Below are 27,605 nucleotides of genomic sequence, written 5' to 3' on the forward strand. Positions count from 1 at the left end.
AAGATCCAACTAGGTATTGTTGGAGGCTAGAGCTGGAAGAGATGATTTCACTTTAGGAGAGGTGATGTTTGAACATGGTATTATCTTATTTAACGTATGTTGATCGAATGTGCATCATGTAAAAGATATTGTGCTGGGTCTTGGGGTTTTTATGAATGCAGAGGGGGATGGGGAGAACTGGCCCTTCCAAAGAAGACACAGCAGGGGTGAAACTTAATTGAGAAATTGTAGATATTCTAGTTTGGCTGAAGATTTGAATAGATAAATCATGGGAGAGGCGTCAGGAAAAAGTAGATTGGAGCCAAATTATTAATGACCTAGAATGTTAGGCCAGGAATTTGTAATTTATTCAGTAAGGAATTAGAGAAATAATTTTAAGATTTTAATGAGAAGAGCAGAAGATCAAAGTAATGGATCTGGGGGCATGTGTAGTAACCCCATTATCAATAATCCAGTCATAGAAAGGGAAGAAATTTCTGGATAGGAAGAGGTTGCAAATCTTGACTTTATGTAGTAGAGAACACTCTTTGAGATACCACATTTTAATAAAGCATTGCTTTGTGCTTAAGTGAAAGCATAAGCCAGTGAGTGTCATGCTGGGATAACTGCTTTTGAACTCTTACTACCGGGGAGAACTCCTGGAGCCAACGTTTTAGATGGACTTTTGTGAAACTGGACCTTGCTGAGACCCATTAGCCACGGTAGTTTTATAATGAGCTTTATAATGAACTTAAAATTCGCACCCTTTAATTGAGTTTAACTCAATTTGCTTTCATTTAATTCTCCTTCCAGCTAATGATTTGAGTTGCTAGCTTTCAAAAGACAGATTGAATAAGAACAAACTCAGGGGTTAAATGTATTTTTATGGTAATGACACCTAGAGAAAATCTTTTCCTTCTATGCCTCATTTCCCAAATTCAGTCAAATATTTGAATGATAATCAAGCCAACCTATATGGGTCCAAATATAATTGGCTTACCAAATTTTCCTACATTCTGTGTATTTCCTATTTGCCTTAAAAATCAGGATAGAAAGTTTTCATTCTCCATTCCTTGGTATTTCACAGAAATTTGTCATTATAGTAGATTTTTATTGTTCTCTCTCCTTTTTGTTCTTTTCCTTTTTCTATTCCTAATATCTGCTGATGAAAGGGTCTTATTTTCTACCTGCCATTCTAAGAAGAATTTTATTATTTTATCAGAAACGTACCCCCCCCAATTAAAAATTAAAAAACAACAATTAAAAAAAAAAACTCACCCACTCAAATTAAGTTGCTTTAAGCATGTGCCTCTCAATTATATTTTCCCCAGTGGGTCAGCCTTTGAAAAGAACAAAAGGCTACTTACCCTGCCATAGAGAGAGCTACTTAGCTTTGGTTCCTGTTGAATTAATACCACTATTCAGAATAAGGCAGTATGAAAATGTGAGAAAAGTGTGTCAAGGGATAAATGGAAAGGCACATACGAAACCTACTAATTGAGCTGCTACAAAGGTGTTTAATTGCACCTGGGACCATCTTTGTCTGGCATGAAGCAAAGAGTCCTTGTTGCATTCGAAGGGCTCTGATTGGCTGATTTTGCCGCCTGTTTTCCCAGCTTAGGAAAGCTTAGTCCCCAGTTTGCTCAGTACCAAGACCCCTTTTGTCTAGCATCACATGGACATGAAATGATCCCTCATCTTATATAGAAATATTCTAAATTGAGGTTTCCAGGTGGTCATTGGATACTGAAACTCCCTAGGCACATAATGCTGTTTGTGCACTCAGTTTTGTGGCAGCATTTCCTCCTGGGGACAGTCTAAACAAGTCCCCGTGGGTATTTTTCTCCGTGGTAATTTAATGATGTCTCCCTTTCTCCTCCCACATGTAAGTCCTCTAAAGTTAGTGCAGAGTCCTTGGGTGATGTAAGCAGCTAATGTGCTCGATGACTAGCCAAAGAGCTAGTTTGAGTCCACCCAGAGGTACCTTGGAAGAAAGGCCTGGTGATCTACTACTTCTGAAAAATCAGCCATTGAAAATCCTGTGGAGCACAAGCTCTACTCTAACACACATGGGGTTACCATAAATCGGAATTGATTCGATGACAAGTGATTTTTCAGATTTTTAAAGTTAGCATGGACTCTATTTCTTGGACCTGGTAGTCTCCCTAATTAATTTAATTTTTACACTTTATATTTATCACTGGGAAAGAAAAATCTCTTAGTCCCCTAAAGATAAGGAAGCAACTCATCCTTTTTTTTTTTTTTGGCTTTGAATTTTGCTTGATTATTACAATTGTTATAACAACAGATGGGTCCCTAGCCACTTTTACAGATGACCAAAATTAATGTAAATTTTGTACATGCAACTTCCTCCTGGAATCATAAAAGCTTGTTCTCTAGTTTTTCTTTTGAAGAACAAAAATTAGCCCTCAATGTGTTTTTAAAAAGTGTCAGTGCATGTTTAAATTATTGCCTTATCATCTTCTGATACTGGGGGGAGAAGCAATGAAAAGGTACCTCAAAGATTTCAGGAGATTTAGTTACATTTTGAATTGTGGGACAAAATTACGGTTCTTTGTAATTCTTTCGTTAAGTGAGGTTTATGTAAACTGGGAGTAACTCTCAAAAGCCTAAATTATCCGTTTGGCTTTTAAGAACTCAATTCAGTTCAACTAATACTTATTGAGCACCCTGAAATGTGGAAGTCATTGTGGTATAAGTAATTTAAATTGGTAGTACAGAAAAAATGAATTAAGAAAGAGAAAATCCAATGAGGCTAAGAGCATCTTTTATCTCTAATCAGTCATATTTACTCAACAATTGTAAACACTCTAAAATTCCATTTACTCAGCTAGCCTCTCATCAAATACAAAAATTTTTAACAACTCAAATTAGCCATCGTACTCCTATACATATTGCAGGTCAAATACACACGATTTCAGCCCATTACAAATGTGTTAGGTAAAGATTAATCAGGGAGAAAAGAAAGAGGCAAAGAAAAATGAAGTGTTAGCAAATAATAGTGGACAACTTAAAAAAGAAGGAATGTGAACTCATAAAGGTAGGTCTAGCCTCCTAGGTATAGTATACATAATAATTCTTTCAGTGAATATTATTTAGGGTCTACTCTCCTGGGCTCCTCTAGGCACTTGGGATATATCATAGACAAAAATCTGCCTGTGTGAAGCTTACCTTCTTTTGGGAGGAGAGTGAGACATTAATCCTGTAGAATATTAATAGGTGATAAATGCTGTAGAAAAAAAAAATAAGAGTAGGACAAGGGGACCCACAATTTGGGGCATGTTGCAGTTTTAAATAGGATGGTTAGGGTAGACCTTATTGGTAAGGTGTCATTTGAGCCAGAATTTGAAAGAGATGAGTTAGACTTGTGGAAATCAGCGGCAGGAACATTCCCGGAAGAAAGAACAATTAGTGCAAAAACCCTAAGCTGGAAATGTGCCTGGAGAGTTTGAGGAAAACAGAGATCAGAGTGGTTGGAGTAGAATGAGCAAGAGGGAAGTAATGGGTGCCAGGTGCTGTCAGGCCTAGTAGCCATAGTAAGGAGTGTAGCTGGGGGCCTCTGCTGGGTTTTGAGCGGGAGTTTCCTGATCTGACTTAACATTTGAACATTATCACTCTGGTTGCTGTGTTGAGAATAGCATTTAGGGGGCCGGGTTGGAAGGAAAGAGACCTGTTAGGAGTCTCTCGCAGTAATCCAGGTGGAGATGATGGTGACTTGGACCAGGGGGTAGTGGAGATGGTGAGAAGAGGTGATATTCTGAATATATGTTGAAGATGAACCTTAAGAGGATTTCCTAATGCATTGAATATGAGGTGTGAGAGAAAGAGAGTGATGTGGAAGGAAACCGAGAATATAGGGTTCTAGAAGCAGGAGGAGGAAGTGCCTTTCTGTATTAAAAAAAAAAAAAAAACAAAAAGTAGATGCTGCTAATTGGTTCAGCTAGATGAAGACTGAGAATCAACCACTGGTTTTAGGGAGAGGGGTCATATGACCTGATAAGAGAGCATTTCAGGCAAGGGTCTGATAGGCATGGGTTCAATTAAGAAAGAATGGCGAGAGGACATGGAGAGAGTGACTATAGACAATTCTTTTTGAGGTGTTTTGTCTCAAAAAGGGGCTCAACCAATGAAGCAGTAGGTGATGGGGAACTGGAGTCAAGAGAGGTTTTTTTTTTTTTAAGATGGGAGAATTAATAGCATGGATTCATATTGATTGGAGTGGTCCAAGAGAGGTATAAAAATATGATATAGGAGAGGAAGTAGTAAAATGTCCTTGAGTAGGCACAATGGGATGAGCTCTAGTGTACGAGTAAAGGGATCAGCGTCATAGGGGATGAGCAAAGCTAGTTTGCCTAGGCTAGCAGGTTGGCAGGCAGAGGACTTTGGTAGAATGTGTGAAATAGTGTAATGTCCAGGGAAGAAAGGTGTGAACTGAGAGTAAGGATGAGGGAGGGGGTTTTGGAAGTTTGAGGAAGTGAAATTGCTGTCTAGGGGACTGGAGGGGCAGTGCTGAGAGCCCATTTGGGGGTCATGGTGATGATTGCAAAGTGAGACCAGTTAGCGCTTTTGTGGGCTTTCATCAGCCCTGTTCAGCAACATGTGTATAGGCATGAAATGGAAAGAGAGAAGTCATGAAGCGCCAAACAAGTACAGCAAAATAACTGAGGGCGAGGGAGAGTTTATAATAATTGACCGTGCGATTTAAAATGGGCCAGGATGAAAGAAAGGATATGAAGGGGGGCAAAGGACAGTGAAACATTGGAAGAATCAATGTTTTGGAGTCCCTGATGGGTTCCAAGCATTGTTGAAGTTGGGGCACCAGAGGGAGCGAAAAGATCGGGGGTGATGTTCAGAGATGAGATGCAAGATTATGGAGCAGCCATAGTTATTAGTAATGACAAGGTCTGGGGCATGACCATCACAGTGAGTGAGCGAGGCAGGGCAGAGCACAAATTTATTGGAGAAGAGGAACTTAAGAAACTGAGAGTCCAGGAGGTTGGATTCATCTGTGTGTACATTGAAATTGCCAGGAATTAGGAGTGGTATTGTAGAGAGTGACGGGACAAGGAACTGAAATCTTTGAGGGGGAATGACGAGGTAGTAGATGCCTGTAACAATAATGACGTGAGATTCAAAACTAGAGAATTTCAGGGTCAAAGTGGGGGAGAATGATTTGGAAGTAGCAGTGAGAAGCAAAGAGCCAGTGAGTGGTACAAAGGTTGTAAGCGGAAGCAAAGCAACCACTTTGAGAGGACTGTGAAGAACCCATATTCTCATAGGAGAGCCAGGTTTCAATTAGAGCAGGAGGCAAAGTGAGCGTCAGAGGGTACTGGGATTGTAGAGGATTTTGCTGATGGTATACCAGGATTTCAAGGGTTAAGAGGAGAGAGACGAGAAAAATTGGCGGATGTGCAGAGCCTTATGGAAGTTAGAGTGAAAGAAGTGAGGGAGACCCCAGGGTTTGGGATGTGTGTCTTTGTGCATATGTGTATGTGTACGTACATGTGTGTGCATAGATACAGTGTGCGTGAATGTGTTTGTGTGTGCACATATGTGTATGTGTGTATGTATCCATGTGGGTGTGTGTGCGTGTGTTGATTGACGTAAGCAGGAATAAAGGGCCTAGTGAGATGAGACCTAGTGACCTCAAGTACATGTTGGTGGCAAGGCTTTGAGCCCTGTGCGCAGGGAGGAGCGGGCGTCTGGGCTTATGCTTATCCTGTCTGTATGAGTGAAGAGGTCTGGAAAAATGGAGACCCAGTCCTTGTGTACAGGGCTTCCCTGTGACCTGAGTCTTGAGGACGTCTGCAGAAGCTGAGAGGACAGAAAGTGGGGAAGCATGGTGTTGGTGTGTTGTCCACGCCTGCCCTGGGGAGGAAGGGGAGATACACTCCGTGTTCATGTCTTTCCCTTCACTCCAAGCCAATTAATAACAGCTAGCATTTCTTATGTGCTTACTGTGGGCTATACTCGATGCTAAGCACTTTAAATGAATACTTAAATTCTTGTAACAGTCTCTGGAGGCGAGGGCTTGTTCTACCCTTATTACACAGGAGGAAAATACATTTCAGAGAAGTGCAATGCCTTGTTCAAGGTCACACAGCTACCCAGTAACAGTGACAGGATTTGAACCCAGGTCTCTGACATACTTATGTATCATTTACAGTTAATTCAGTGGTGAGATCTTGTTCATAACAAATCTTAAGACTGATGTCAAGACTTTAAACTGCAACTACTTTTTTGTGTGTGTGTGAAATACAGCTAACTCTCAATAGTCTTTTTTTTTTTAATTGATCTTTAGATAAAGGTTTAGAGAACAAACTAGTTTCTCATCAAACAGTACACACATTGTTCTCTGACATTGGTTAACAACCCATGACATTACTCTCCCTTCTCAACCCTGGGTTCCCTATTGCCAGCTGTCCTGTTCCCTCCTACCTTCTAGTCCCTACCCCAGGGCTGGTGCACCCCTTTAGTCTTGTTTTGTTCCGTGGGACTGTTCAGTCTTTTGGCTGAAGGGTGAACCTCGGGAGTGGCCTCATTACTGAGCTGAAAGATTGTCCAGGGGCCATACTCTCAGGGTGTCTTCAGTCTTTGTCAGGTCAGCAAGTCTGGTCTCTTTTTTTGTAAACTGCAACTACTTTTACGAACCTTTTAAAATATCTGAAGATGTGCTGTGGTTTATCTTTACCTACTGCATTGCTTTGGCTTAGACTGCAAGTCATTTTGGGTTAGGAACCCTTCTCACTCTTCACGGTTTTATGTGCAGCACACTCAAGGCCAGGTAGCACACACAGCCACACGCATACACACACACACATCACACAGTACACACACATGCTCCAGACACTATAGATTTAATACTTTTGACAGTAAAAGGTATTAATAACCATTGTCTTTTGTCAACCTGGAGCCTTGGCAGTACAGTAGTTAAGTGTTTGGCTGTAACCAAATGGTCGGCAGTTTGAATCCATCAGCAACTCCTTGGAAACCCTATGGGGCAGTTCTACTCTGTCCTATAAGGGGAGCTGTGAGTCATAATCCACATGACAGCCATGGATTTGGTTTGGTTTATTATCAACCTGTGGCTAAAAAAATTCTCATTGGAACACATTATTTCTAAAATGCTTCACAGATGACTCTCTGAAATTTAGACCTGAGAAAGCTTCTGAGATTGTGAATCACACACACATAGCCAGAGTGGCAGACTTTTGAAACTTTGATATATTCAAAAGGTTTCTGAGTTTCTTGTTTTCTAACTGCTGTTGTCCCCCCTACCCCTTTTTTTTAAATAGCTGAACAAGAACATACTCAGAAGAAGACTTTTACCTGTTGGATAAACTCACAGTTGGCAAAGGTGAGGAGAAAAATGACAAATGAAGTTATAAATATATTAAGTTACTCCCCTTACTCCCTCAATTGTGGCCCCAAGGAGGCCATTCAAAAATGATAAAAGATGGTTGAATGTCTTTCTTGAAAAAAATGTTCTTGATTTTGTTTTGGTGTTTTTGTTCTTCTTTCCCAGCACACAAAAAGGCTACTTTTATTAAGGATATGGGACAGTGATATAAAAATATCTAAAGTGGTAACATATCTTTCATTAAATGAAACAATAATAACAATGGCTCATATATTTTAAGTGCTGACTTAATGTTAGGCACTATCCTAAGCTCTTTAAACGTAATAACTTAGTCTTCCCAACATCCCTATAAGATAGATAGTGTTACTGTTTAAAGGATGATGAAAGTGAGGTACAGAGAAGTTATGTAACTTGTCTAGGGTCACAGAATTTGTAAGTGATAGTGCCAGCATACAAACCCAGGCAGTCTGGACCCAGAGGTCTTGATGTTACTCACTGTGCCACCCTGCCTTTCAGTATGCTAAGTGCCTGGTATAACCTAGATACACAAAGAGTGAGCCTCTTTTCACAGGCTGCTCACACTGTCCCCTATGTGCCCATCCCAACACAGTGCTTGTCTTTCTAAAAATAGAAATACATAAGCAGGCTTACTCTAGAAATATAATCTTTTCTCCAAATGGGTCACTGTTGGTTGATTCTGAACGTCTAATGTTGCTTTTAGGTACAAATTTTCGATTCTCAGTGAATGCTCCACACCTGAAACAGTCTTGTGTTACTGGAAGTTTGCCGGGAGATAAATTAGGTTCACTACTTTTCTTACCATGTTTTGATATGGAACATTATGTGCTATCTATCATTCTATTAATTTAGGAGAAAATCACTGCCAAAAAGACACAAAGTACATGTATATGAGATTCTTAAAGGCACTGTGTTCTCAGATCAAGGTTTGAATGATTAAATTTTTTGTGACCGTTTGCAGCACCCGTGCCCCTCAGTTGTATCAGACCTGTTCACAGACATTAAGAAGGGGCATGTCCTCCTGGACCTGTTAGAAGTACTTTCAGGACAACAGTTGGTAAGCTTTTAAAATGACATCAAGAAACTTCATTGCTTAAAAAAAATGTGTTTCGTATTTCTGAGTGATATATTTTGTTTGAATTTCATAGCCTCGAGATAAAGGATCTAATACATTCCAGTGTAGAATCAACATAGAACATGCTCTGACATTCCTAAAAAACCGATCAGTGAGTATGAATTTCACATGAAAGCTCTTAGGAGAGGTTAATGCTATGAAATATTTCCTCCTTTTGACATGCATTTCTTCTTTTGCAGATCAAGCTAATAAATATTCATGTTACTGATATTATAGACGGAAACCCATCCATTATTCTTGGCCTAATTTGGACAATTATACTGCACTTTCATGTAAGTAGTATGATGATATAGAAATTATTTCGACTCTAATTACTACAGTATGAAATATGTGTCATGAAATAAATACAACTTGGTGCTAGATCCAGTCTCGAGATTTTCTGTACTAACCTGTTGCTGTGGAGTTGATTCCGACTCATAGCGACCTTATAGGAGATAGTAGAACTGCCCCATAGGGTTTGCAATGAGTGCCTGGTGGATTCAAACTGCCAACCCTTTGGTTAGCAGCTATAGCTCTTAACCCCTACGCCACCAGGATTTCCTTTTTTATACTAGGACACTGGAAATCTTAACATGTAGAAAATACACAGCAAACTTCTTTTGTTGTTGTAAGTTGAATTGTGATATTCTGTGTACCCGTGTAAACAGGGAAACCCTGGTGGTGTAGTGGTTAAGAGTCTGGCTGCTAACCAAAAGGTCGGCAGTTCAAATTCACCAGGTGCTCCTTGTAAACGCTATGAGGCAGTTATACTTTGTCCTGTAGGGTCGCTGTCTTAGTTATCTAGTGCTACTATAACAGAAATACCACAAATGGATGGCTTTAACAAAGAGAAATTTATTTTCTAACAGTCTAGTAGGTTAGAAGTCCAAATTCAGGACATTAGCTCCAAGGGAAGGCTTTCTCTCTTGCTGTTGGCTCTGGAGGAAGGTCCTTCTTGCCAGTCTTCCTTGTCTAGGAGCATCTCAGCGCAGGAACCTCATGTCCAAAGGACGTGTTCTGCTCCTGGCACTGCTTTCTTGTTGGTATGAGGCTCCCATGTCTCTGCTCACGTCTCTCTTTAAATCTCAAAAGAGATTGACTTAAGATACTACCTAATCTTGTAGACCTCATCACTGTAACCTGCCACTAATCCATCTCATTTCATCACAGTGGTAGGATTTACAACACATAGAGAAATCCCATAAAATGGTGGACAGCCACACAATACTGGGACTCACGGCCCAGCTAAGTTGACAGACTTAGGGACACAATTCAATCCATGACAGTCGCTATGAGTTGGAATCGACTCGGCAGCATTGGGCTTTTGGGTAATGCAGACAGAGCCTGCTCTAGTAAATGACTGCTTAATATTTGTTTGTTTATTTATGGCAGAGGAGAGAGTAGGAAGCTGCTGGAATAAATGCTTGAAAATAAGGTGCTGAACTTTGTAAAATCTCCTAGCTTTGAGTACCTTTGTCCAATCTGATGAAATAATTCCACAACATACAGTTCTGTCCCAAAACTGACTCATAGATTTATTTTATTCCATAGATATTTTTGAACACCTACTATGTATTAGCTATTGTGCTAGGACTAGAAACGAGTAAGTTAAAAGTTCTGACTTTATGAAACTTAACGATTGATATCTATGTTCTAAATCTGTGTTCCATCAGGCCTGGGATTTTGACTTAGTGCTGATTTTTGGCAGTTACTAAAAAGTTATATTTTCTATACCTCCATAATTACTTTCAAAATAATTTGAAAGATTATGTGCAAAACAAATACTTATTGTAGAAAAACTAGAAGATAACATAAGTAATGTTTGTAAAATTTAAAGCATTCAAAATTAGACTATGTATTATTTCTGGATACATATATTTGTAGTAATAAAATAATATGCGTAAAGATGATGAAAACTAAATTTAGCACTGTGATTTTTCTTCTGGGAAAAGAGGGAAATGGGATTGGAGTTGGGAAAGACAGTAGGTTTATAATCTATCTGTATTTTATTTTCTTAAATCTGAACCAAATAGTATAAAATATAGTAAAATTTGATAATTCATGGGTATTATATTTTTTCTGCATACTTTTCTGAGTATTTGAAATATAAAAAATTTCAATAAGATAATAAAAAGAAAATTAAAAACATTTATAATTCTACCACTCACAGGTAACCACTGTAAATAATTTGGTATACAGTCTTTATGATAGATACAGCAGGAATTAGTATGTATCTGTATATGCACATCTTAAAATAAAATGGGGTCATGCTGTCCATACGTTTTTCTTTACTTATTTTGATCCATACTGTTTTATATTGTTCTGATGAACATCCTTCTGAATTTATATATATTTTAATGGTGGTATGGTGTTCGACTGTAGAAGTACCATATTTCATTAATGGACAATAAGAATGCTTACAACTTTTTGCAATTGTAATTCCAAAAAGAACACTCTTAAAAATAAAACCTTTGGATACAATTTAAATAATTTCTGTGGGCCACATACCTAGAAGTGGAATCATTGGAACCTGGGGTATGCAAACTTAAAGCTTAAACATTTTTTTAAAAAAATTATATTAAGTAAATTTTTGTTGAAGTTTAACACACATACAGGACAATACGCACATCTTAATTGTTGTGTTTGATAAATTTTCACAAATTAAACACATCCATGTAACCACCATCTAAGATAAAAATATAGAAAACTGCCAGCATCCTAGAGTCCCCCAGGTTCTCTTCCTGGTCAGTATCCTTCCCTAAAGATTATGTTGACTTTGATCTCTATCATCATTGACTAGTTTAGCATTTTTAACTCTATATAAATGAAATTATAAGTATATACTCTTAGATACAGTATATACTCTTTTATGTTTGACTTCTTTCACTTAATGTCTGTGAGATTTATCCTGTTGGATTTGTAGGTCTTTCTTTTTTATTGTTGTGTGTGAATATACCATTGTATGCACATACCATGACTTACCTACCATTGTACTGCTGATGACATTTCTTTTGTTTCCAGTTTTTAGCAGTTATGAATAAAGCTGCTGGGAACACTCTTGTACATGCCCTTTAGTGGTACACGTCCTCAATTCCATTGCATATGTACGTAGGAGTGGAACTGCTGGGTCACAGGGCATATAAATCTTCAGCTTTAGTAGATACTGCCAAACAGTTGTTCACAGTGGTTGTCCAGTTTACACTCTCACCAGAGTTTGAGAGTTCCTTGCTCCAGTGCTTGCTAATACTTGTCACTGTTAGTGTTTTTAAATTTTATCTTAGCCGTGCTGTTGTGTATAATGACTTGTAGGTTTTAAAATATATTTTAGATACAAGTTCTATGTTGGACATCTCACACACACATCTCAAATATCTTGTCTGACTCCGTAGCTTGCTTCATTTAATGTAGTTCAAATTTATCAACTTTTCTGTGGCTAGTACTTTTATGTCCTTTTAAGAAATCTTTGCCTCTCCCAGCATCATAAAGAAAGTTGCCTCATGTTGTTTTTTGGAACCGTCCTGTCCAATAAAACTTGCTGCAGTGATGGAAATGCTCTGTATCTGTACTTACAAAATAGGGCTTAGTAGCCGTGTGTGAACACCTGACATGTGGCTCGTATGACTGAGAAACTGAGTTTTTAATTTTATTTAAAGTTAGATTTTAATAGCCACATGGGGTTATCATATTGGGCAACATGGTTCTAAAAGTTTAATTGTTTTACATTTCTCATTTAGATCTACTAATATTCTAGGGAAAAAAAATTAGACCAGTCAAATTAAGTCTGTTAATTCTGTGGGTCGAATCTATTATTATTGATTGTCTGATTATTACATAGGTGGTATAGTGGTTATGAGCTCAGCTGCTAACCAAAAGGTTGGCAGTTTGAATCTACCAGCTGCTTCTTGGAAACCCTATGGGAGCAGTTTTACCCTGTTCCATAGGGTTGCTATGAATCAGAGCCGACTTGATGACAACCTTTTTTTTTACTAAGTGTTTGTGGCTTTTTTCTTTGAAATGTTGGGTGTGTATTATCATAGTGCCCTTCAAAATATTTGAGAAACAATTTGTACTTTTACCAGCAATATATGAATATCCAGTTTTCTATACCCGCAACATCATTGGATGTTATCTTTTTAAATTTTTTGCCTGTGTTATATATATAAACAAAATTTTACCCTTGCTGTTTGCATTTAGATTTTAAAAATTACTAGTAAGATTGTTTTTCATAAATTTAATGGTAATTCATTTTCTTTCTTGGAATTTGCCTGCACTTTTTTTTTTTCTGTATGCACATTAGTTTCTTAATGATTTATAGTCAAGGATGCATTTTCATTGACCAAGTCTCTGAAGATACTGTAGAATAGGAGCTCAATTTAGCTCAGTTCAGCTCAGTTTGACAGGTGTTGAGCACCTAGTAAAATGCTCTGTAAGCACGTTAGTGGGAAGAACAGATACTTGCCCTCAGTATGGAGTGCCCTGCCTAGGTGAGGGCATGAAATGACTCACGTCCAGGCTGAAGGAAAATCAAAATGCAGCCCCACCTGAGAAGTGCTGCTATACAAGGATTTGGTCCACGAGTAAACTGCTGCTGTGATATAATACATTTTAGGTCTTGTATCGGCTGTAGTGTTTTACTCAATGCTGCTAATTTATGATTCTGTATATGTTCACTATTATTACCTTGTTCTTAGATTGAGGAGCTTGCCCAGACTCTTTCTTGCAATTACAATCAACCCTCCCTGGATTGTGTGAGTGAGGTTGATTCATCTCCTACCTCAAGTCCTCCAGCTAAGAAATGCTCCAAAGCCCAAGCAAGATGGCAGATCTCTGCAAAGAAGGCTCTTCTCTTATGGGCTCAGGAACAGTGTGCCGCGTAAGTAGTGTGCTGTGACCAGAGAAAACCCACAGGGCAGCTATACCTACCAAGTCAACCTTACTGACCTTTAAGCCTGAAAATCGGGCTGACTGAGTGTTAACACTCACCCAGACACTTCTGTCTCATAAAAAGAAGACGCTCAGTATCCTCATTCCTGTCACAGTAAAATTTCCAATTGTGAAGGTCTGTGAGCTCAGTCACTCTTAGCTCTCAAAGCCAGAACATGGTGTCATCTGGGTAATCTACCTGTTCCCTGCCCTGTGTTTAGGTTAGATGGCCTGTTATTGTGTGGGAATAAAACAGTCTTTAAATACCCTTTTCTTTAGGCACAGTTCCATCTGGAAGGTAGATTTAGATTTAAAAAGTTTTACTATACATTGAGCTCTCCAAAAGTCAGGACTATGCTTAGCTGACTGTGTATCCCCAGCACCTGACATAATCCAAGTGCATGGTAGGTGCTTCATAAATATTTGTTGAATGAATGAGTGAACAAATGAATGAATTAGTAACCAACACATGAAATTGTCTCTTGCAACTGTATATGATTACACTAAGAGACCACAGTCGCTATTGTTTAGAAACTCACAGCTCAATAAGGAAACAAAGCGACAAGAGAGTAGTAAAAAAAACGGCAATGATGAAGGGAAGTTAGTGCTCATAATTTCTTTTTTACAAAAAAAAAGAAAAGTTTTCTGCTCTTAACAAAAAAAAACCAAACCCACTGCCGTCGAGTCGATTCCGATTCATAGCAACCCAATAGAACAGAGTTTCCAATAGAATAGAGTTTCCAAGGAGCACCAGGTGGATTCGAACTGCCGGCCTTTTGGTTAATAGTCGTAGCTCTTAACGACTGCACCACCAGGGTTTCCTTTATGCTGTTGGGAGTCATTAAAAAAAAGAATTTTAAGCAGCTGCTGGGTCGGGGTTTAGGAGGAATAAGGAGGCTAAGACGTGGGAGGTTGTACCACAGGAAGAGCTGCAGAGCCTGGAAGGCCTTCCTTGTCACCTATAGCACTGCCGGGGTAAATAAAGCCGCAGATAGGCTGGTGCGCCCTTTGAGAAGCCTGGGCTTCTGAGTTACTCCTGCCTAATGGAAGGCTGTAATGTTAATGTCCCCTTCAGTCTTATTTTAAATTTGTTGTCACTCATCCTCTATATTCTATGAGGGACGCAATGTGCGTATCTTATAGGTTTTGAGCTCATTAACTTTTTCTTGAATCTCTTAGAAACAGCTGTACTTCAGTTCTTAAAAATTTTTTAAAATCCAAAACACAGCATGTGTGAAAAACATCATTACAGCCAGGGGCGCATTTACCAGTAAGCAAGGTACGCACGGGCTTCCTGTGTTTGCTTACTAATCTGGAGTGCATAATGTCACATGGGTTTCACCACATCTTTGCTGAGGTGAAAAACAGGTTAAATTGTGCACTATAAATTAGTAAGTAAGCATAAGTGAGCCCATGCGTACCTTGCTTATTGGGCAATCCGTCCCTGATTACATCATGTTCAGATTTGTTTCATTTATGTGTAAATAATTGATCTTCGAACTCTTTCAAATTCCATATATTTTACAACAGCTCATCTTTTCTTCATGTCCCGCCCACATCTTTTAAATATAGGGCCTGTGCTAAACTTACTAAGATGCAGCACCTTTTCTTAAGTAATTCATCATTTGGTCATCCTAGTTTAGGCTGTCATTGGTGGTATATTCAGTAACTTCTATTTCAATAGGCTGTGATTGTCTGGGACTCAGATGTAAGACTGTATTGTAAGAAACGGGTTTTATTTTCTTATTTGTGAAGCAGATGAATCAGACTCCGTTCCCCTTTCTAAATGAGCCCAAATACTGCCAATCATCCTAGAGTCTAACCCTGCCTTCCCTAAAACCTGGCAGTAACATGTTCTTTGTGGTACTGGTTTTGGCTTGTCAGTGAAGAACTGACCTCACAGCCTGGTTCTTTATTAAGTACAGTGCCTGCCAGTCAGAGCTGAGCTGGCTCTGCCCCAACTTTAGCACTCTGGAGGTGGCCTGGCCTCTCCCTCAGCCCCCACCTCCTATCAGTTAGTATTTAAGAGCATACTCTAGAGTTGGAATACCTGGGTTTAAGTCCTGGCTTCCACCGATTTCTAACAGATGACATTGGTCATCTAATCTGTTTGTGCTCTAGTTTCCTCAGAATTTGTGGACAATATTTACCTCCTAAAGTTGTTACAAGTGGAATAAGAATTAATCTTAAAAGCATTTGGAATAGTTCCTGGATACAGTAAGCACCATGAGTTTGTTAAACAAATCACAAATCACTAACTGCTGTGTAGTGCATGCTTTTTCCCTAAGGAGCTAAGCTTTTATTGTTTGATTCATTCTTTAAATTAGTCCATTGAATTTCCCCTTGTGTTTTTTTTTTTTTTTTAAACAAGATATTAAAGGCAACTAGAGATGTTTTGGACAGCTGGGTGGCGCAGAAGGTTAAGTGCTCAACCACTAGCCGGAAAGGTTAGCAGGTTAATGCTACTCAGAGGTTTCTTGGAAGACGGACCTGGTGATCTGCTTCTGAAAGGTCGCTGAGTAGAAAGCCCTGTGGAACAGTTCTGCTCTGCACACATGAGGTCACTATGAGTCAGAATTGACTCAATGGCAACCAACAATAACATCAGAGTTGTTCTAGAATATATCCCAAACTTTATGGGCAAGAATACTCTTTTACAAAACCTTCACTGATCCCTTCTCAGATAAAAAGGTTTCAAGCAAGAGAGTGACAAGATCTATAAATCTGTTGAGCTACTAAGTCATTGACTTGGCACACTATATCATTTAATTTGCCCTTCTGAGGAGGAAAATTGTTTCTTATAACAAGTAGTGTTAATTATATGTACAGAATCTAAAGTCAGTCGTGGAGCCCTGGTGGCGCAGTGGTTAAGAGATTGCTTGCTAACCAAAAAAAGGTCAGCAGTTTGAATCCACCAGCCGCTCCTTCGAAACCCTATTGGACAGTTCTACTCTGTCTTATAGGGTTGTTATGAGTTGGAATCGACTCGAGGAAACGGATTTTTAAAGTCAGCCAGGAGCCAACAGATTGCTGAATGAAGAGCTTCTACAGCTGTGGTTCTCAAACTGTTATCACCTGGAGGGCTTGTTGGACACACATTGCTGGGGCCACCTCCAGAGTTTGATTCAGTAGGTCTGGGGTGAGGCCCAAGAATGTGCATTTCTAACAAGTTCCCTGGTGATGTAGATTCTGCTGGTCTGGGGACCGCACTTGGAGAAGAAGTGTTCTGTGGTATTTTGAGCCTCACCAGAATTGACATTTTCCTTAACTTGACCACAAATTAAAATAAATATTTTCCCTAGAATGATTTTTTCATTTATTTGATCCACTGAATTTTCATTAATTACTATTGAATATAATGGAGTTGTTTTGATAGAGTATTTTTAATAGTATTTATCATGTTTTTGTCCTTTTGTGACAGGTATGAATCTGTCAGTGTTACAGATTTTAAGTCAAGCTGGAGAAATGGAATGGCTTTTTTAGCCATCATTCATGCCTTGCGACCAGACTTAATTGATTTGAACAGTGTGAAGCATAGATCCAACAGAGACAATCTGGAAGAGGCCTTCAGAATTGCAGAACGAGAACTAAAAATCCCCAAATTGCTGGAACCTGAAGGTAAAGAAGCTTCTTGCTTTTTAAAACAAATTTTAAAGTCTAGCATGAAGTTGGTATAAAAATAGTGTTTATTTATTAAACATAATGACATTATTCTGTAGTCCTGGAGGATTTAAACTCTGCTGAATTTCATGAAGTTAAGATTTCCTACCAATTAGTTAATTAGGTAATTGCGGGATGAAGCCACAGCTGAAAGCAAACAGTGCTTGCTATTGTTGGGAATAATTTGCGCCTGTGTCTTAAATTTTCTTTTATTCCTTCTATTGTTTTCTGTATTGTGTTCTCCTTGATTTTATTTTTCTTTTCTAAAATACCTCCCATAAGATGTGCTTCACTCGTCTTGAATTCAAGTTGTTTACATATCTGCCCTTTTCTATTCCCTGACCCTCAGTTAAAGCTGAATCTGTATGAAGACAACCACTGCTGCTTTCCCTGTTTCTCGCTCTATGGTTCACCCAGCTGTGCCCACTTATTGTGCTTGGTCGTGTTGGATTGTTAGTAAATGGAAAAAAAAAAAAAAAAAAAACCTAAGAACTGGTAATAGTCACAAAGATTGTCGTCAAATTATAATTTGTTTTAACTTCATAAAATTAAGATTAAAAAAATTTCTTTCTGAAAAGCACTTTGCTTTGGATTGTATTGGTGGCACAGTGGTTAAGCATTCAGCTGCTAACCAAAAGGTCCTCAGTTCAAATCCACCAGCTGCTCCTGGGAAACCTTATGGGGCAGTTCTACACTGTCCTATGGGGTCACTAAGAGTTGAAATCAACTCGATGGTAATGGGTTTGGCTTTTTTTTTCCCCCCGGATTGTATTGTTTTATAATATACTCAAAGCTATTTTTTAAAAAAAGCAATAAGGTCAGAAAAGAGGCTTATAGGATTAGTGAAAATTATAATGAACTTAGAGGTCAAGCGATTCTAGCCTCAGCTCTATAACCAGGGGTGTGCCAGTAAATGGTTAACAACTGACTCTCTAAAAACTTGTGTATATGTGTTGGTAAAGCAGAGACTCAGCGAAAGAGAAGAAAACCCTCCATGAGGTGGACTGACACAATGGCTGCAATGATGGGCTCGAGCATAGCAACAGTAGTGAGGATGGTACGGGACTGGGCAGTGTTTTGTACTGTTGTGCATAGGGTCACTATGAGTCGGAACCAACTCAATGGTATCTAACAATGACAACATATGTGTATACGTATATACACATACATTATTATAAATTTTACTCATATAAAGGATGTGGAGCACACAGTTTATAAATAATGATAAAATATATGACACTTAATTATAAATTCTGTATAGTCCAACAGTGCCTTTGCTAGTACCTCTGGTATCTGGAGCCAGCTGAAGGTTGGAATTGATGCACAAGTGTAGTTCCAACATGCCTGCTGTTGGTTGATATCTTCCTTTATATTAATGAGTAAATGGAACAAGGACATATGTCAGAACTTCACTCAGTCTTTAATGATATGAGTGGCTTCTTTGTTGAATCTAATACTGGAAGAATATTTTCTCAAGTTTCTGTGCTATTCACAATGTGTATGTGTATATGCATACACACACACACAGAGGACATACTTTGAAGTTTAATCTATATTGTTAACATTTTCATCGTCCCTTTCTTTATAATCAATAAAATAACAAATCAAACCCTCATTTGCTATTTTTTATGGTGTAAATATTCCCACCATGGCCAATTTCAAGCTCCCCCCACAGCCCTAATTTCAAACTACTTATGTGAAATTGGAAACCCTTGTGGCGTAGTGGTTAAGAGCTACAGCTGCTAACCAAAAGGTCGGCAGTTCGAATTTACTAGGCGCTCCTCGGAAACGCTATGGGGCAGTTCTACCTTGTCCTATGGGGTCGCTATGAGTCGGAATTGAGTAGACGGCAGTGGGTTTTTAATGTGAAATTGGAAACCCTGGTGGCATACCATTTAAGTGCTACAGGTGCTAATCATAAAGGTTGGCAGTTCAAATCCACCAGACGCTCATTGGAAACTCTATGGGCAGTTCTACTCTGTCCTGTAGGGTCGCAATGAGTTGGAATCAACTCAGCGGCAGTGGGTTTGGTTTAATGTGAAATCACTGAACACAGAGATAGTAAGAGACGAGCAGTAGCACACCATTGTATATTACTTCCACCATATGGATACAACAGATATAAGTAACCTCAAGAGCATAGATAATAGGGACAGATTACCCCATAAGCAAGGTATGCATGGGCTTACTTGAATTTACTTACTAATTTGTAGTGAAGAATTTCACATTTTTTTCACACATCAAAGATTCTGCTGCTGGGTATGACTGGCATCTGACTCTCTCCCAACCTCAGAGCACTTTCCTACAGAATTAAAGCCTCTTTTTAAACCCCTGACAGGGGCGGATGACTCACTAAGCAAGGTAAGTACGGGCTTATTTGTGCTTACTTACTCATCTGTAGTGAACAATTTCACATGGGTTTCACCACATCTTGCCAGTTTCACATGGAAATTGTTCAGTACAGATGAGTAAGTAAGCACAAATAAACCCATGCTTACCTTGCTTATTGGATAATCCGCCCCTGGGTGAAACCCATGTGAAATTTTGCACTGCAGATTAAAGAATAAATACAATTAAGCCCATGCATAGCTTGCTTACTGGTTAATCCCGATAATAGTAAAATGTAAAATAATTAGGAAATGATTAGTTTTGAATGTTTATTGACTATTTTTAATATAATTTATTTAGTTGTATATTTATATAGTTTCCAAACAGTTTCCAAAACTTGAAAATTTATCATTCAGCTCTTTCTTGGTAGTGTTAGCTAGCTGGCTCTACTGACTCATTGGCAATGGATTAGTCACTTAATCTTTTTGATCTTCAGTTTTTTTAATATGTAAAAATTACAGAGTTAAATTAGATAATATTTGTAAGTTCGCAGTTAACTTAATGATTCCGTATTCGTATCATTTGTATCATTGGTCTAGTTTCATGTTGCTTGTCATTAATCCTTTTTGTTAATATTTTTTTATCTCCTTGTTTTGTTCCCCCCTTTCTCTGCCTTTTCTATTTGCTTTTTGTCTTTTTATTACCTTTCTTTATTTTCCCCATGGGTTGCTTTAATTTCCCATTTCTGATTATTGGTTTGTTTGTTTTGATACTTTTCTCATATTGTGATTCTTTATTATTAATATGACAATTTATTTTAATAGCTGCAAATAATTAGGCGACTGATGGTATAAACCCAGAAAACCCAGTGCCGTCGAGTCGATTCTGACTCATAGCGACCCTATAGGACAGAGTAGAACTGCCCCATAGAGTTTCCAAGGAGTGCCTGGTGGATTCGAACTGCTAACCCTTTGGTTAGCAGCCATAGCACTTTTCCGCTACACCACCAGGGTTTCTGCACTGATGGTATAGAGAATGAAATAAAAGCAAATTTCTTCCACAGTATGAATGATGGCCCTTAATTCATTAAAAATAGCTTAAATAATAGCTCAGTAATTTAAATACATCATGATTATTGATGCAAACCAAATGCCATAGCCATACTTGAATAGGAAATTTATCCTTTGGCACAATTTATGAAAAATATTTAATCACCATGCAGGGCTTGGTAAGCAAGGAGAAGTTTTTAAAAAAGAAATAACTAGTTAAGCCAATATCATTATTTTAATCTCTTGACATTTATACCTTTCTCAGTAAAAAATAGAATAATTCAACTCTAGAGGGCTCTTTCTTTTTTGGAATTCCATCCTAAGCTTTTTATAGATCCCTTTTATATGCTTGTTGTTGTTGTTAGTTGCTGTCAGTTGATTTCAACTCATGGTAGCCCTGTGTGTGCAGAGTGGAACTGCCCCTTAGGGTTTTCAAGGCTGTGACCTTTCAGAAGCATATCACTAGACCCCTCTTCCAAAGTGCCTTTGGGTGCATTCAAACCACCAGCCTTCCAGCTTAACTGCTTACATCACCCAGGGAACTTTTTATATGCTTACTGCCTTGAATTACATTATTTGTATATGAATTAGAGTCACTTTCTTCCTCAGGTGACTTCGACACCTGTGAACACATTCCCTAGGTCAACTGGATGGCACACAACAACAGCAACAAAGCATGCATAGTGTGCTGTATTTGTTTGATTTTTTTTTCTTATTATAAGCTTCTTGAGGAGCAGATGATGTCATCTTATTTCCAGCATCTGATATCTATTTATTGAATGAATAAAGGGATGAAACATAAAGTCCCCGAGGACTGTACTCTGTGCCTGTGACCTGCAGTTGTTGGCACTCTAAATATTTATTGAGTTGAGTTTAACTGAGTTGGTAAATAAAGGAGACTTCCTTTTTACTGATTTGCAGTGAAATGCTTTATTGCACAAATGCTGAAACCTGCACTCCTGCATTCTTGGAGGAGTTTCTGCACCATGTCTCCTTAAATTGAGAATGCTTTACTTTCTCCATTTTACTCTTGGTTACTGCTTACGCCCTCATAATACAACATGCATTAAAAACCCATTGCTGTTGAGTTGATTCCGACTCATTGTGACCCTATAGGACAGAGTAGAACTGCCCCATAGAGTTTCCAAGGAGAGACTGGTGGATTTGAACTGCCAACATTTTGGCTAGCAGCTGAGCTCTTAACCAGTGTGCCACCAGGGCTCCATAGGGTCCGTGTGAGTCAGAACTGACTTGACAGCAACGGGTGTGTCTACTTTCACACTGCAGCCACAGACTTGAGTACTTGCAACACAGACTGTATGCAGCTGAGCTCTTTAACCACTGAGCCTCCAGGGCTCTGCAATATGTGTAAACCAAAGAAACCAAACCCACTCTCGTTGAGCTGATTCCAACTCATAGCAACCCTAGAGGACAGAGTAGAACTGCCCCATAGAGTTTCCAAGGAGCGCCTGGTGGATTAGAACTGCTGACCTTTTGGTTAGCGGCTGTAGCACTTAACCACTACACCACCAGGGCACTGCAACATGTATAGTGATATTTTATTATTAGGAAACTGAGACTGCATGTACTGGTGCCAAGACTGAATCCAGATCTGACTGATTTTAGATCTAAGCTCTTAACCACTACACAGTCTTGGAGCGGGCAAGTGACTAGAGAGTGCATCAGTGGGAGACCACTTTGGTTCATTTCACATCTGTCCTATGGTACAGCCTGTTCTGGGGTGTTAATTATATTAGATCACATCCATAGCTGACTGTATGGCATATCTTGCAGACGTGGATGTTACTAATCCTGATGAAAAGTCAATTATGACCTATGTGGCACAGTTTCTCAAGTATTCAAAGGATGTACCTGGGACTGGAGAGGAGACTCAGGTATGTCTTTATAAGTACAAATCAGTTCATTTTTGTTGTACCCTACTAAATATTTAATTTAAAAAATTGAGATATAATTTATATACAGTGAAACGCACAGATCTTAAGTGTACAGGTCTGAGTTTTGTCAAATGCCTACAGCCATGTAAACCATACTTCCATCGTGATGTAAAACACCTGTGATACAGAACATTTATCTTTGCTGTCTAGTCTGTACCCCACCAGACAACCCGTATTCCAGTTTCTTTCACAATAGATTAATTTTGTCACTTCTTTTTTTAACTTAAAAGTGGTAATTTATGAAACTTTGCTGAATCATCTAAAATACCTTTTAAATAGGCACTCTGTAGGACAAACTGAGTTCTGTTGACTTTTTAAAAATTCTGGAGGTATCAAATTTTTTTCTATTGTAATTTTTAACAGGTTTCTTGAGATCTAATTTGTATGCTATAACATTTACCCATGTAAAGTGTACAATTCAGTGATTTTTAGTCTATTCACAGAGTTGTGCAACCATCACCACAATCTAATTCCAGAACATTTTCATCATCCCAAGAAAAAAACCTGTACACATCTTTTTTGGTCTTTAACTTCATAAATTGAATGGTATGTGTTGTGTTCTACTCTCGATCCCTGCTTGTTGAGCTCTTGCTCAATTTCCATCACATTGCCATTTAATTACTCACTTTTCCCTGTTGACTTTCAGTCAATTACACAAAATATTGTGGATGGCAATTTCATAAAAATCAGCGAACTGAAAGAGAACACTTATTCTGCTTCAATGAAGATAAATGAGTGCTGTGAATTTAGTGAAGTGTTTATGGATATTTATAAATGTATTTCAAACTATTTTCTTAGACATGTTTATATGCAGTCATATTATCACATTTTATTTGACAAATTAGGCCTATGTTTTCCCAACTGTTGTGTTTGGGGCACTCCGCCAGAATTTTGCAGACCTTGGAAGGAGAGACTCAAGCTTCTAATTCAGTTCGGTTATTTCTGACCTGCCGAGGAGCTGATCTTTCCCAATTAATTTTCATGTTAAAAAATAAAATTAAAAATTCAACTGCCCATGAAATTGGATGCAAAAATATTAGAAGACACTCTTGCTTAATAGAAAAGGAAAGTAAATGGACGTTAAAGGAGAATGGAAATAAGATGTAATCACCTAAGCAAGAATGTAGGAAAAAATCATTGTTGCTCATTTCCGTATGATAACATAACCAAACGTTTAGCAGTAGTAGGTTTCAGATCCTTAAAATGTTTACAATTTTTTATGTCAGTTTTTGCAGTGTGAACACCTCTTGAATTACCCCATACTTAGATTTAATTGAAAGCAGTCCTATGAAATGTCTACTATAAACAAGTGATTTAGAATAATGCTCTTAAAAAACTGATGAATAATCAAAATGGATACGTCCCAAAAAGGGGGTTGCTTGCCCTGTTCCTTTAGCACGTTATTATATTTGTTGCTAGTTCCAATCCATTTTGAATTTAAGGTGTTATATGAATAAACAAAATTCCTCTTTGGCACAGTGAGTCACTGGTATGTAATGGCTACATTATTTCATTAACATTTTGGAGTTGTTAATTTTATTGTTAAAAAAAAATCACCAAGCCTATTTAGGATGTGATTTTAAATGTGTTTTTATTTTTGTGAATTACAGGGAAAGGTGAAAGATGCTGGAGTTTGGCTAACTTTACAGGAGGAAAAGCTACAGAAGGCGCTAAAGGATTCAGAAAATGAGTCCTACTTTAAAATGTATGAAGTAAGTATGAATTTAAACAGCGATTTATTTTAGTTTACTCCTTTAGGGAAGAGTAGTAAGGATGTTTTTAGAAAAATCTTTTAGAGTGAATTATTTAGATATTAAATTAATGCCAAGTTTTAAGGCTGAATTCTAGGATCAACCAAAAACCAAACCCATTGCTGTCGAGTTGATTCCGACTCACAGCGACCCTGTAGGACAGAACAGAACGGCCCTGTAGGGTTTCTCCAGGGAGCAGCTGGTGGGTTCGAACTGCTGACTTTTTGGTTAGCAGCCTTAGCTCTTAAGGACTGTGCCACCAGGGCTCTGAATTCTAGGACAGTGCTTCTCAAATCTTAATGTGCATATGAGTCACCGGGGGATCCTGTTAAAATTCAGATTCTGGTTTAGTAGGTATGGGGCAGGCCCTGAGATTCTGTATTTCTTACAAGCTCTCCGTGGCTGCTACTGGTCCTTGTATTACTTTGAGTCACAAGGTTCTACAGCAGGAGTTGGCCCTGCCAGCTGCTTTTGTAAATAAAGTACTATTGGAACAGAGTCACACCCATTTATTTAATTATTGTCTATGTCTACTTTCAGAGCCCTGGTGGCTCAGTGTTAAGAGTTTGGCTGCTAATCAAATGGTTAGCAGTTCGAGTCCACCAGCTGCTCCTTGGAACCCTATGGAGCAGTTCTACTCTGTCGTACAGGGTTGCTATGAGTCGAAATTGACAACAGTGTGTCTATTTTCATGCTACAACCTCAAAGTTCAGTACTTAGAACAGAGATTGTATGACCCACAAAGCCTAAAATATTTACTTTCTGGCCCTTTACAGTAAATATTCGTAGATTCTGGTCTAGAGCAGAGCATGCTTTTCAGAATAAATATTGAATGAAAGAAAATCAAGAAACCAGGAATGGGGCATTCCCACAGTTACAACACAGGGCCTAAACCAGAGAGTCCTGTGGGGAATAATGGTACCTTAGGGTCAGTACATACCGAACATTTGCCATGTACCAGGTACCTTACTAATAAGCACTTTGCGTGTTACCACATCTTGCTGAGGTGGAAGTGTTGTTATTCCAGTTTTATAGATGAAGATTTTTTTCAAGACTTAGAAGGACTAAGTGACTTATCTAAGGTTACAAAGGTAGAGGTGGGGTTTGAGTAGATGTGTAGCTTCAAAGCCATGGCTCTTTTTTTCATCCCGATGCTTCCCCAGGGCAAGCAGTTATTCCCTATACAACCTTGAAAGGGACTAACAGGAGCCAAAGTAAAGCTTCCATAGTCTTGTCCCTTACAACCCATTGTCAGTGCAACTCTGTGCCACCTACCAATTCCGTATCCTGCATAAGGTAGGGATACTGTTATGTGCTTACATAGCACCTAGCATCTCTAGACCTCAGTTTCCCTATCTGTTAAATGAGGAAGTTGGATGAGTCCAGGCATTCTAACTGTAATGTTCAGTAGATTGTGTGACATGTGGTGATACCATCTTTTTTTGGCTTGGAGCCATCACAGAATTGAGGGGTCAGACATTCTCATTTCCCATGGGTCTGAGCTTCATAGGCCTCTCTGCTTCTTCTTTCTTAGCCCTAGCCTGAGATTTTTTTCATTAACAAGATGCTTAGTGTCCACTGGAAGAGTCTTCTCTCATACATGTCTTTAATTTAGTAAGGTACTGCAGATACAGTCTTCTCAAAAAGAAAGCTCTTCAAAGTTATTCATTATTGGAAAGAATCAAATTAATTATCTCTTGGTATGTTGATAAAATTTAATGAAAAATGCTGTCAATAGTTACGGGTAATATTTTAAATAATATTTATTGAATCGACTCAAATATTTTATGTAAGTGCAAACCACAAAAAATGCTTTATTTATTAAATTTTTGAGGACAGGGATAAAATGTTTTCTAAAGACTAAATGACATGGAAAGCATTGGCTCAAGCTCAGTTAATCATAAACACTGTAATTCATTAATACAGTATGCTCACTGTCATATAATTCTCACTTTGAATCATTCTTTTATTGTTGTGAACACATATTTGGGGAGATCAAACAAGTTCACATTTGGCACATTGCATAACGGCCTGTCCTCTAGAGGTTGGTGACCTTGCCACTGTATTTGAGTAGGAATCCCAACAGTACTGACACAATCCACGAGCCATGCCCTGTGTCACTCTGATGGCACCCAAATTTCCAAGATGCATGGAAGAAAGAAACCAGATCACTGAGCAGCACATACTGAATTCTGAAGATTTTGCCTTTATTTAAGTGAAATTGTAAATATAACCTATAGCTATAGATCTGAAAATAGCAGATTACATTTTATAAACTGATTAAACATTTTCATCTTTAAAATACCCTTTGTAATTGTAGAGCCTACTGTCCTTTTTGAAATCATTCAATGAAGAAAAAAAGCCCTTTTTGGACATCCTGTTGATGCAGAAGAACCTGGATGAGCTGAGTGAAGATCAGCTACAGTTGAGAAGAGCCTGGGATGGCCTCAACCACCAGGTTACTGTGTTACATTGATTACAAGAGCTTTTCCCTGGGGTGGCTTTTATGTTGTTGGATGAGAACTTTACTTTAAATTTCCATGAGAAATGATGTAAAAAGTCGAGGGAGATGCTTCATCAGAAAGTGAGATAGTGTTCTCTATTTTTTCTCCATGGACTCATTTCAATGGTGGTTGAATTTAAAACATTCTGCTTAGGGAAATTGCAGGCTTATCTACAGCTTTTATATTTGCCATCAGTTCTTGGTTTGTTGCAGTAGTTTGTCCATATTCTTATTGACCTGCAGCCTCCTCTCTACTGCCAGCCAATGTCATGTGTCCCTATCAATAGATGCTCAAAGAGGGGACAAACCCATACAGAACGAGTGTAACAATGTATGTATGTGTGAATATATGTCTATGACTTCAGTCCTTTTAAATTTATTGAGACTTGGTGTATGGCCCAACATAGGGTGTATCTTGCTGTACATATATTACATGTAGTTGAACAGAACATGTATTTTGCGTTGTTGTGTATAGTGTTCTATAAATATCAATTAAGAGAAGGTGGTTGATAATGTTTAGATCATCTATGTCTTTTTTAAAAATTTTTATTGTGCTTTAAGTGAAAGTTTACAAATCAAGTCAGTCTCTCATACAAAAATTTATATACACCTTGCTATATACTCCTAGTTGCTCTCCTGCTAATGAGACAGCACACTTCTTCCCTCCACTCTATTTTCGTGTCCATTCAGCCAGCCTCTGACCCCCTCTGCCATCTCATCTCCTCTCCAGACAAGAGCTGCCCACATACTCTCATGCATCTACTTGCTCCAAAAAGCTCACTCCTTACCAGTATCATTTTCTATGCAGTAGTCCAGTCCAATCCCTGTCTGAAGAGTTGGCTTTGGGAATGGTTCCTGTCTTGGGCTAACAGAAGGTCTGGGGACCATGACCTCCGGGGTCCTTCTAGTCTCAGTCAGACTATTAATTCTGGTCTTTTTAAGAG

General features: G+C 38.5%; 1 protein-coding gene across 8 annotated transcripts in view; it reads left to right on the plus strand.

The window, feature by feature from the left end:
- The window catches only part of SYNE2 (spectrin repeat containing nuclear envelope protein 2), a 371,421-nt gene that overhangs the window by 85,031 nt on the left and 258,785 nt on the right, over nt 1-27,605 (plus strand). For all 8 annotated transcript variants that reach the window (XM_049899527.1, XM_049899530.1, XM_049899535.1 and 5 more), the window contains exons 3-11: nt 7,296-7,357; nt 8,340-8,435; nt 8,527-8,604; nt 8,693-8,785; nt 13,184-13,365; nt 16,837-17,033; nt 22,247-22,347; nt 24,018-24,119; nt 26,479-26,616. In XM_049899527.1, coding sequence (XP_049755484.1) covers nt 7,296-7,357; nt 8,340-8,435; nt 8,527-8,604; nt 8,693-8,785; nt 13,184-13,365; nt 16,837-17,033; nt 22,247-22,347; nt 24,018-24,119; nt 26,479-26,616 — 1,049 coding nt within the window. The remainder of the gene's footprint in view (nt 1-7,295; nt 7,358-8,339; nt 8,436-8,526; nt 8,605-8,692; nt 8,786-13,183; nt 13,366-16,836; nt 17,034-22,246; nt 22,348-24,017; nt 24,120-26,478; nt 26,617-27,605) is intronic.

Source organism: Elephas maximus, chromosome 10 (assembly GCF_024166365.1).
Source record: "Elephas maximus indicus isolate mEleMax1 chromosome 10, mEleMax1 primary haplotype, whole genome shotgun sequence".
Taxonomy (NCBI): domain Eukaryota; kingdom Metazoa; phylum Chordata; class Mammalia; order Proboscidea; family Elephantidae; genus Elephas; species Elephas maximus.